General features: G+C 50.0%; 2 protein-coding genes; one reads left to right on the top strand and one right to left on the bottom strand.

The window, feature by feature from the left end:
- On the bottom strand, nt 1–1,122 carry CHC_T00003481001 (hypothetical protein). Its single transcript, XM_005715011.1, has one exon. The coding sequence runs from the start codon at nt 1,120–1,122 to the stop codon at nt 1–3; it is 1,122 nt and encodes a 373-aa protein (XP_005715068.1).
- Nucleotides 1,123–7,929: 6,807 nt separating this feature from the next.
- CHC_T00003480001 (hypothetical protein) lies at nt 7,930–9,893 on the top strand. XM_005715010.1 is given in 2 exon segments: nt 7,930–9,786; nt 9,787–9,893. The coding sequence occupies 1 exon segment, from the start codon at nt 7,930–7,932 to the stop codon at nt 9,784–9,786; it is 1,857 nt and encodes a 618-aa protein (XP_005715067.1). The 3' UTR covers nt 9,787–9,893.
- Nucleotides 9,894–12,113: the final 2,220 nt, after the last annotated feature.

Below are 12,113 nucleotides of genomic sequence, written 5' to 3'. Positions count from 1 at the left end.
TTACACGATACGGTCGCTTACTTCTATTGCTATATTTTCAAGTTTCTCATTTAGCAAGGTCTGTCGGTCGGCCTCACCATTGTACAAGCTTGCACGAAGCAACGATTCACCAACACGGCGTATCAAGATCTGCTTGGAGTTTGCAGCATTTGTCAGAATCGTCGCATTGCACCGCTCACTCTCGTCTTGGTCACCGAAGAAACCTAGTAGTGGTAGTTCTTTCACCGGGATGGACGCTTCATCGAAATGAATATTTAGTCCGCGAAGCCTTCTGCCGTTCTCCAAGTAGCTATAATCGCTACCGGCCCAATTGAACCACCGTGACGAAACACAATGCAACATGATCGCACGCACTTCGGTCTCGCAAGTTACTGAGCGGCTTATATTAACGAGGATGTACAAGTAGTCGCTGAAGCATATTACAATCACAGACAAAACAACTTGTAGAAGTGAGAACTCCAGCGGTGATGTAAAATACGGAATGCCGGAAGTGCTAGAAGCTGTTTCAAATGAGCCGAACATGTTTGAACCTGAACCCTGTATATTCCCAATCAGCGAGATTACAACAATAACAGCCACCGATTCGCATAGGAGGCCGGCGAGACAGAAGATTCGACGACGGTTTACTCGTTCAACAACCGATTGTGCTTGACGCCTCCAGGCAATGAACACATCTCTGAACAGATTCAAGTTACGACCATTAATAAACGAGTATCCATTCTCAACTATACCGTTATGAACTTCCTTTGCTTGGTCTGGAGTGGACATAGCATGAAAAGTGAAACACCAGTGTCGAATTTCTGATCCACGAGAAGTTACGCATTCGAGTTTGCCTTCTCGAAATCTGTATGCAACAAAACCCATAACTTGCCCGATGGCACGGGAATCGGCAAGAGACGTGGCATGAGACGCCCGATTCGAAAAATCACGGGGAACTTGAAGTCCAAGCAGAGCGGCGTTGGCAATCGCTAGACTGAATAGCGGAAGATTGTGAAGAAAAGCCGGGAAAGGATCTCGCACAACAGCAACCATAACAAAAGTACTTATGACGGTCCAGAGCGAAGAGCCCAAGGCAGGAATGACGTCCAGCTGTTGGACTACGGTAGCAAAAAAGGTAAACATCGGACCCATCACACCCGCAAACCCTCCACACCACATCACACCAAACATAAGCCACAACATCAGACCGAAAGTGATGCCCATGCTCTTCACCCCCTCCCAATGTAAGGCAAAGTTTATGAATGGACTGACAAAGGATATCATTCCAAGATAAATAATTCTGTTGACCATGAATCGCTCTCGTGTCGTAGATGGTATATCTTCTGCAGGAGGTTGCGTTTGGTTCTGGGGCCCGGTAGCTCGCTCTTCGGAGGCATTTGTGTCAGATCCCTGCGCTTGTTCATCTTGGGACTCCAAGCATGACGCCCCTTCTGAAGCTTCTGCTGTCGTCATAGTGAAGCAGAAGCACAACACTGTCCGGTAGGTAAACCAGGAGAGAAGTACGTCCGCAGTTCGAAGGTCTCGACAAGCGCTAATAAGCTAGGTTTGTTCAGGAATCGGTTAGTTTTCGCTCTGGCTGCGTTTCTTCTCGGTCATAAGAGTGCCCCGAGCAGTACTGATGGTGTTCAGCTGTTCCGCGGAAACGCCAAGCCTTCACCGGCATTTGTTAGTACCCTTCGAAGGGTACTAGGATACCAGGGTCGTTGAAGGCAGCAATGCAAATTGACATGATCGAATGTTTGGATACTGTACAACAATGTCGGACGACATTCCAAGAATGTTACACTGTACTGCAGTAGGATGAGCTCAAGCACACGACGTGGCCAGCCTGCGGCCGAGACCGGCGGAGGTAGAGTGCACGACTACAGTACCGTTGGTAGTACAGTACCCAAGGGTACAGTACCAACTGGGTACTGTACCCTTCGAAGGGTACTGTACATCTGTATTCAAATAAAGTTGCTACTGTACTCGTTACGTTACGACATCTTGTTTTCACTTGTACCCTGTGGGAACGATGCTCCTCCTTTCTTTATTCTCGCCTTCCACAGTTTCCTATTTATGCTGCTTTTGTCATCTCTACACGTGTGCGGTCTGTCAGAGTTGCATTGCAGGCAGTATTGGCGAGTGATGGGTGTTGTGTGTGCGGTCTGTCAGCCCCCCTCTCGCCAGTACTGCGCGATGCTGGGGGGTGGGAGCGATGATATTGAGCTTGCGCGTGAGTTCTGTGAACCGCTGGCCATGGAGTGGCTTCGTGAAGAGGTCGGCGAGCTGATGTTGGGTGGGTATGTACCGGATGACGATGCTTCCCTTCTTGATATGGTCGTGGATATAGTGGTGCTTGATGTCGATGTATTTGCGCTTTTTGGTCGGTGCTGTGTTTTGGGCGACTTGGATGGCCGCTTGATTATCGACGTGCAGAGGAGTGGGGTCGTCGCTGAAAAGCTGAAGGTCCTGTAGAACTCTGCGTAGCCATGCAGTTTGCTGCACTGCACATGTTGCCGCAATGTACTCGGATTCGCACGTGGATAGCGCGATGACGGATTGTTTCTTTGATGATCAGTCAATTGGAGAGCGACCTAATGTGTGTACGATTCCTGAGTATGATTTGCGATCGGCAGTGTTTGCGAAGTCCGCGTCAGCGTAGGTTTGCAATGGGGTGTTATTGTTGGAGTAGTGGATTCCCTGTGACATGGTGTGCTTGAGGTATCTCATCAAACGCTTCAGACCCGACCAGTCATGCTGTGAGGGGCTATGCATGGACGTAGACAACAGTTTGTTGCATGATAGATGTCTGGTCTTGTCGAGTCGGCGACATAATGTAAATCTCCGATGATTTGCCTGTATAGAGCGTGCTGTTTGGCGGGGAGCGGCGTTGAAGTTCGGGTGTTAAGCTTGTTTTTGTTGACCATATAAGGTGTGGGTTTTGGATTGCATTCGGTGAGATCAAGTTTGGTGAGGATAGCTTTGATTGTGTGAGGCTGGGAGATGTGCATGCTTACATCAAAGTTGCGCTGAAGACGCCAGTTTAGCAACATCGTGGGGTCGTGAAAGCGCTTGAGTTGGTACTTGGTGGCGAGGATGGAGTAGAGATCGTTGAGGAGTGTTTGGTTGGAGGCCGTGGCAAACAAGTCGTCCATACTCACTGTGAATATGACGTTTGTGTTGTGTGTTAGTTTGAAGAACATACAGGGATCATGGTGTGATTGGGTGTAGCCTTTCGATGTGAGGAAAAGGGTGAGCTGGGTGAGGTAGGTGTGGGCGGCAGGTGGGGTCCCATACAAGTTGCCGATTAAGATGCCTTGTTTGCCGGGATGCTTGTAGGATCCGTTGAAGTTTGGGTGCTGTCTGATGTGGACTGGTTGATCGTGGTTATATTTTTCGTGCAGGTAGGCGGCGGTGATATCGAACGTTTCTGAGGGCTGGTTGAAGGCGGCTGAGATGGCGATTACTGTGCGTATGGTTGCCTTCTCAGCCATGTATGACGTGGTTTGTAATGGATCGTAGTGTTTGTGTGGAGTCATGCGGTCGCCGCGTGCTGCGCATCGTGCTTTTCGCGTTCTGATGCTTCCATCATCTGACCGTTTATATCGGTAGGTCATCATTAACGGGATGAGGTCTGCGATATCCGGGAGTTGCTCGGTTGGAATCCATTTGATAGTTCCGTTTTTGTCGAGATTGTCCAATTCATCGTTGTGTGCTGTTTCCCAGAGGTGGGAGTCCGGGTATTTGCGAGTGAAGGCATTGTAGTTTCGGATTCGCATATACTTATGCAAATAATCTTTGATCGTCTTGGGGTTTAAGCTGAGTAGTTGTCTGCCGATTTCAGCGGTGGTGGGGTGGTGACGCATACCGTCTATCAGAAACTCAGCCGTGGTAGATTGATCACCAATATCAGAGAATCTAGATGCGATCATTTTTGATCGGATGGCTTTGTGGGCTGTGAAGTAGTCAGTGATCGACATGTCAGGGGTTAGGATGGTGGATTCTGCGTGTGATTTCAAGAACTTGTGGTCTTCGGAAGTGTTTGTGTCCAGGTGTTTGTGGATGTCTTGGATGAGATCGTGGGGAGTTGGGTTGGAATCGGGTTCGATGAGGAGTTTAAGGATCGATTGGGGAACAGAGGCGAGGATTGAAGCCAATATTGTGCTTTTGTGTCTGATGTGTGTGTTTAGGGCGGCGGGATCTGTCGGGGGAGGAGGATTGGTGGTGATATGTGCTTGAGCTCCCATAGCCGCTGCTTGTGCACGGAGAGCAAGGCTCTAAGTGTTATGATTGTCAGGGTCGAGGGTTGCGAGCTGGATCTTGCTGCTGTGGTTGTCCATGGCGTTCTTTGTTGAGTCGAGTGGGCAGTGGTCGTCTGATTGATTGAGGTTAGCTAGGCGGAGTAGCTCTTGTATTTCTGCGGTTGCTTCGGCTTGTGCTGTGCGGCGTTGTAAGCGGCGGAGTCGGTTAGTGGTGGAGGAAGCCGTGGTGGCTGGGGAAAGGTGGTAGGGGGTGGTGAGGATTTGATCGCTGTCGTGGGCGTATGGGCTCATAACCTGTGGGAACGATGCTCCTCCTTTCTTTAGTCTCGCCTTCCACAGTTTCCTATTTATGCTGCTTTTGTCATCTCTACACGTGTGCGGTCTGTCATACCCAAACTACTGGGTAGCAAAAATGGCGAGCGTAACACTGTCCGAAGCAAAAAAGGCAAGACCACGTGGTACGCTCATGTTACAAGGTTTTGTTACGCGCCGGGGGCCTCTTTACTTCTGTAGTGTTGCTTCACTTCCAGCCCAATGTAAGAGCAGTGGCCCAACTGGCCGCACTACGCGTTCCGACCGGGGACTTTCACTTCGACTTCAACGAGCCTCCGCCACCCCCGATGGAAACAGAACGCATCCCTCCCAAGTTATCCGACCACTACCCTTCAAGGGTACTGTGTGACTAAAAAGAAAACCAGGGTGTTGGCGCTTCGAGTGAAACATGTAACGAGAGATTTTCTGGCCCTCGAGATGCGGTCCGATGCACTTGACGACATCGGAGAGGGCCGTAGCATTTCGTTTTAGTACCAATGGTTGTCAAACCAAATTCGTGTAATGTTACGATTTTCGTTACAATACTGTGCTGTAACGAGTAGCGAAATGATCTGAGGGATGTAAACACGGCCTTAGGCCGTGTTGACACTTGACATCAAGACGACAGCGGCCCGTCTCAAACGTTGCGACCACAGGGATCTCCACAGACCGCACGGGTCCAGGCAGATACATTTAAAGCTTTACAGTAGCTCGTCAATGTCCGAATACAGCATGCATTGTTGTCAGTTTTGTACTGTACTGTCGTGAAACGAGATCGGGGAATCGGAACCGAACATGCATTGCTGGCAACAACTCCAATGTCGACTGTCGGCACGAGCGCTGACGTTAAGGTTGATCATCATACCGAGGTCTACACCCGACCGCGAAAGGACGCAGAAAACAAGCAATTCGAAGCGATGTCAGCAAATGCGACCAGCGTGGAGAATCGCGGGGAAGAGCGGAAGGAACGCCACAGCACAGCGAGAGATATTGGCTAGGGAACTAGAGCGAAAAAAAGCGTCTGGGCGAAAGGACGTGCAGCAGCGATGGAGAGGGGACAGCAGCGATTTACAAGCGATGCGCGCAGAGGCCAGCGGGATTTTGAAGGGCGAGAGCGTAGCAGAGACAGCGAGAAAAAGAAAAGGGAGCGGCGCCCCAGCATCTTGTGCTGATTGACTTTTTGCCTTGCACCCACCTTTCCCTCATCGCATGCGAGGTGAAATTGCGCACGCGTGAATAGAGCAAAACCCTGAACTGCCTTTTTCGTAGCGCCCGGAGCAGGCTATGTCTGACCGCCTGAAAACTGTACTGGACTGTACTTGTTATTGGTAGCCTTTCAAGCGTGAACAAGACTTGAGAGTGTCTGAAACGTCTCTTCGCCAACATGGTCATGTTCACCAACCTATGAATACAGTAGTCTGCTGGAAAAAAGCGTCTGCACGACATCGCCGCCATGAAGGAGCCGAGAAGCCCTTTCTATTAACAGTACCAGACAGTAGATAAGCAGCGAGAGTCGAACCGCAACCTGATTTCAAACAACTCTCACCTTCTTCACTCTCTCACGCGCGCGCAGTGATTCCGGAACTGACTATAGGGGTCCCAACGTGGAACATGGTCAGGTTTTCATTCATAAGCTTGCTCATCACAACCGTATTGTCTAGGTTGTGGTCAGCAAGCGTAGCATATCGGGCCGGGTCCCGGCTAGGTTCGGGCGAGCAGGCCCAACTTACTACTCGGAAGTTTACTCGGAGCTCATTAGTCTCAGAGGAGGACTCCCGAGACCCCAACTTCAAGTGGCTGATACTACTAGTGACTCTAGCTCTTACAGCCGCCGACCTTCTCGTAGAATTCGGGTCGGATTCTAAGGAGGTATTAGCGGGCGGATTCGACCCGACTGGATACGATCCGGGGAGCATTTACACGCCGGTTGAAATAGTAGACTTGGGTGACGACGAGTGGGCCCCAGCTGGCTTCAAGGACCGTGGATTCAAGACCTCGTACAGCGTGGTTTTGTTATCTCCGGAGAACATGATTGAGTTGAATATTACCGATGACGACGTGAACTTGGTGAAGTCCACCGAGGCCTGGTTCGTGGACAATGGCAAGCTGCTGACGTCAGCCGTCAACGGCTCCCGATCCCAGTGTGCGGGTTTTGGCCCTCGCGTGCTAGCACACCGTTCTCTTCGTTAGGAACGGCCCTCACACTCTGGAGTTCAGTCTCAAGCATTACAGTAGTCAAAGACAGCATCCGCTGTAAACACCTCTTTGCTGCTGCCCCGTTTCATTATACAGGGGGGTACCCGATTTAGTGCCTCTATATATAGTGTATGTCCCGGTTTAGTGCTACTCTAACGGCTCTACACCAAAAGGTATGATAAACAAGTGCCCCCCGGGCCCATCCAGCGGGCTACAGGGCACCACTCTGCTTGGTACTAAGATATGAAAACTGGTAGATTTTCTGTGTCCGTTACAGTTCCGATAGGCACAAATGCGTTGCTCGCACACAGATATGTCGGGCCTATCTCTCCAGGCAAAAAATGCAAATGTGAGCAATGTTAATGACCAAAGGGATGCCGCTGATATTGCTACGTTAAATGAAAGTAATATTAATGGTTGGGATATGGTAGAGGATTCAAGTGAAGTCAGAGAGGCCATGGAAACAGAAGCTCTAGAAGAGGTGGAGAGAATTATGGAGGAAATGGATGGGTCTAGGTGTGTTTCATCTGGGCGAACTGAAGCAGAGCATACAGATACAGTGATGGAGGAGATTTCTAATGCTAGTCAGGCTCGTTCTCTCTCTTTGATCGAAGCAGCGAATGAGTTCTCAAAATTAGAGGCGGCAGCGGTAGCTCTCTCGCTACCTGATGCGTCTTCACATTTGCGCAAGGCTAGACGCATCATATTTGAGGCTCTCAAGCCATAGAAGAAGCAGAAACAGACGACCTTGACGGGTTTCCATAGTTAAATACTATATTCAGTCTTCTTGTTAAGTTACCGTTCTTGTGCCAAACCCGATTTAGTGCCTATTTTATCACGCTACACGGGGTAGCACTAAATAGGGTACCCCCCTGTAGTATCTCACCGTTTTTCGCACCGGCTCCCCAGCAGAGCTGAATTTATACGCAATTGGAATAAGCAGGGCTGCTCTCGCGCCTTGGAACCAGCGATGTGCGCTTCTTTTTGGATCTACCCAAATCTATTGACTTATGAACAACGATCCGTGTTCAACGGAGCGGGCGCAAGGGCAGAAGCGGACATACGCGGGTAGACGTTTGTCCGCCTTTTTAAGACAGGCCTGATCCCGTGAACGTTCTGAGGATCACCCAAGTGACAGTTCTGGACGAAATATTGCTTTCAGAGTTCTTTCTTGGGTATGGCGTATCCGTGCCCCCCCATAAATGACACATTACGCTCTTGGTCTAGAGAACAGAATGAGAACTGCTTTGCCAACTTGCAGCTTCCGCCGACTCCTCTGCTCGTCTCATCCGTCTACACGGGGCATTCGAGCACCGGGCACACTATGATTGAGATTTTACTTGAACGGACAAGATTCATCGCTTGGTCCGACTTTGACGACAAGGTAAAAGCTGCATGCAGGGACTCCAAGATTCTTATCGCTTCCCTCCCCGAAACCGAGAGATTGGAGGTTGGGGCAATGTTCATTGGAGCTAGACAGCAATTGACAGAGAGTTACATCGTACCCACAGAGACTGATACGTTGCATATTGTTTCGAATGCTTCTTGTTCTGTGGCTCGTGTTTACGAAAAGCTCGACCACAAGCAAACATTGGTTACCGCTGGTCACAACGAGCGCATACCATCGTCTTTGTTCCGCTATGGTGGGTCGCCACCGATTGATTTGGTATTTCGTCGGTCTCCAGGCTTTATGTTTTCGGAAAGTAAGAACAAGAATCAAGAACAAATCATTCTGGTGGTAGGAGATCTGAAGCGGCCATCAATTCCACTCACTCCAACTCCCGTCCAGGAGAATTCTTCAGGACATGTTGCCGCCACGCACAATGACGGATACAAAGAAGAGGGGAAGAGCTGGTACGTCAGCATGATGTCGCAGGCTTTGATACACGCCATGCACACGAAGAATGGGTGCGTCTTCTTAACAAACCACAACGACACCATCTTCATGAAGGTTGGAGCGCACAGCGGGAGGAGCGGATGGAAACTGCAGGTTGAGGTTTCCAGGTTTTACAAATGTAACGCGGACGAATCCTCGTTTCATGCCATCATCGCGATGCTCCGCGAATGTGAGACAAGCTCCAACAGCAGCGATGAATTGCAAGCAGCGTTCAATGATTTTCAGAAGACTCGCCTGAGGAAGAACCCGCGTGAAAGCTCTGGGACCAATGAAAGTAGTCGCAACGTTTTGAAACCCGAGATGATAACAAGAGGGCTGGGCTCTCGTGTCACTGAGGCGACATCTGGTCGTAGTGGGACGAAAGCTGCAAATACGGCAGCATGTATCCAGAACAGACATAAGCGTCCGAAAACCCAGGACAGCGCATTTTTTGAACAAGATGCAGCACAGTTATATCAGCCAGAACTGATCCGCCGTTTAATGGAGGCTTCAGATGACATCATCACGACGGACGGGCACTCGACGGTGTTGCGGAGCTGGAATGGTGACATGGAAGTAGCCGTGAAGTACTGGAACTGCGCTAGCCAAGAAGGATTAGATATGATCGTGAACGAGGCTGGGGTATACGAAGAAGTCGCGGATACATGTCCACACTTGTTGGGGACGGTGTTACCGCGTGTAGTGGCGCTTTGGAAGGAACCGGAAACGGACACAGTGGTTGTGACAGAGCATGTGGGAGAATCTTTGAGCATGGAAACGAACGAAAACGGGCTCAATGAAGTGTTGAGGTGTGGGAATGTTGTGCTTGACAGCAGAGATAGTGAATTGCTAACACAAGCGGCGCACGAAGCACTTAAAGAGCTTCACGAGACTGGATTGCGACACATGGACATCGGCACGCGGAACATGAGGGTGAGACGAGAGATGGATAAGAAGGGAGTAGTGATCTGGAGGGTGTGGTTTATTGAACTTGGGCGGGCGTACTTTTCACAGGATGACCGTGATAAAGGACAGGATGAGAACGATCTACGACGTGCATGTGCCACCAAGTTCAGTAGATCAACATGTGACACTACCGCACCCGTGGATTCCAGCGAATCGACGAGTGACGGCGAGAATGAGGATTATTTCCCTTAGAATACGGTACACCATATCTGGTGCATAACCATGCACAACAGTCGTCCTTGACGAATAGCAATAGTACTGCGCAGTGGGCAGTAAAAAGGAGGCTATAGTTCTATCGAGGACACCAAATTTCAGAAGACGGTCAACTCATGTGCGGCCGATTGTCAGTAACAGACTGCAAGATGCAGAACGACAGGAAGATCAAAAGCATTGAAACCTATCCGCAAATTAGCAGTGAGCTTCAGACTATCTGATCACTTCAGTTCATTCCGACATGTAGTGACCATGTTTGGGATACGCATGCGTTACCCGGCTTTCACGTGCAAACTGCACAGAGAACTTCGGTGTAATACGCATGAAGCTCCTGTTGTATGAAAAGGATCTACACGGGTGACGACATACACGCCAAGACTCTTTACCAAACAAATTGATGCTTTCTTTCATCTCGGAAAGAGTGTCTGACTGCGATCTGTCTGTTCTCTACCGGACGTGCAAATGAGTAGTTTCAATAATCTGTTGAAGGGTAGTGTGGAATAGCTTCACGTACAGTATTCCTCACTTGTCCTCATTCCAATCTTTTCCCTGCACTGAATGCGAGATGCCACGCGGCAAAAAACTGTGAAACCAAATTCTACCTGTGAGAGCACACGTGCGCGATTTGATCTAGGTACAGTAGGTACCCGTCAATAGTGCACCCTCGTGCCATCAGCTATAGCAGGACGGCCATGTCATGATTGATCTGTCCTTGCTCAACGATTGCAAAATTCTGCAAGACCTCCGAATAGAAAATATAGTGCGGGGAGGCGACATAGCCCACGCCATACCCGTGCGATCCACACTCCCCAACATAGCTGATGACGGCGCCCGATACTCGACCTCTATGCCAAAGGCATCATCTCGGGTGCTGATGGATATAGCCTTGGAGTTCGCTGCAGTCTCGCCAAGAATACGGGAAGGAGCATGCCAATATGTGTACGGTCTTTCCAATAACGGCGGGAGCAGTTTAACGGTAGTATTGAAAAGTGGATGTAGACACCGGAATCGTCAAGTCTTATGTTGCACCGCAACAGACTTTGGGAGAACCCATTTTTGTCCCAGACCCGAATGGTATTGAAGTGGATGCGGGCTGTCTTGTCGTGCTGGCATTGGACAACCTGAAGGATAGCTCTGCCTTACTCGTTCTGGACGCTCGCACTATGACTGAGGTCGCACGCGCTGAGCTGCCCATGCGGTTACCGCCAAGCTTCCATGGAACGTTTCACACATGATGTGCCGATGATGGGTCTGTTCAGAACTCAGAGATAATTTTGCGCCAGTGGAAGAGTGGCTGTTTATCATTACAGAGGGGGGGGTGACGCGCAATAGTGCCGCTTTCATTATTGCCACCCCCGAATTAGTGCCGCCAAAACCGGCAGACACAGGTTCTGCCACGTGTCATGCACGACGTCGTCATCGGCCACTCCTCATGCGCCTCAGCTCACTTGGTGACGTGATAGCACCTCACTCAAAGACCCTAACATGAATCCTGAAAAGATCGCCAAAGCGAAGCGTACGCGCCTTACGATTGCACAGAAAATCGAGGTTGGGCATCTGCTGCAGGTCGGAAAGTTGGTCGAAATGAAACAGAAATTGATAAATATATGGTGGATAGTGTAGTAGGGTTTCTCCGACTGAGCCTGGTGCCAGAAGACGGCCTTGCAGAAACTGCAGAATTCCGCAGGAAAGATGTGGAGGAATGGATTCAGATCGAGACTAATGAGCTTGTGGCAGAAGCTTCTATTAGTGATGCTTGCGATTCAATACATTATGGTGGAGAGCTACAGAATCAGTCTGCCAGTGATGCCATGATGGGTGATTCTGTGGCAGAAGACGAGTGTGAAATTACGGAGAGGCGGGCCGTACCGAGTGCTGTAGTGCTAGCAAGGTTGTTTGGGTCTTTGGAGAGTCTGGGTGTGGAGTGCGATGTGAGCAATGCCTTATCGCACTTGAGGTCCGCAAAACGAGCTTTTCTAGAAGCTAGGCATGAGAGACAGGGTCAATGGCAACAACAGCAGACTCTAAGAGCAACCCCACCGCGCACATCTATTTGATCAATAGAATTTCCGCTCACAATTTTCAACCCCACCGCGCAATTCTATCGCTTTCCGAAATCGAATAGAACAATTTTGGGATCTATCCGAGCGCCGATCCCCGCGTATACTAATTCCCCGCGAATACTAATTTCCGTGTCTGTCTGTCTGTGTGTTTGTGTATGTGTGTTCGTGCGCTCCCGCACGCGTTGCCATTGGCGCACGGGGGCGGCGCCGCGGTGACAAGTGGCGGCCACGTGCGGGGCGGCC

Source organism: Chondrus crispus, genomic scaffold (assembly GCF_000350225.1).
Source record: "Chondrus crispus Stackhouse genomic scaffold, scaffold_190, whole genome shotgun sequence".
In the NCBI taxonomy this organism is placed as follows: Eukaryota; Rhodophyta; class Florideophyceae; order Gigartinales; family Gigartinaceae; genus Chondrus; species Chondrus crispus.
The sequence above is the reverse complement of the archived record's forward strand: the minus strand, read 5'-3'. Positions and strand labels throughout refer to the sequence as shown.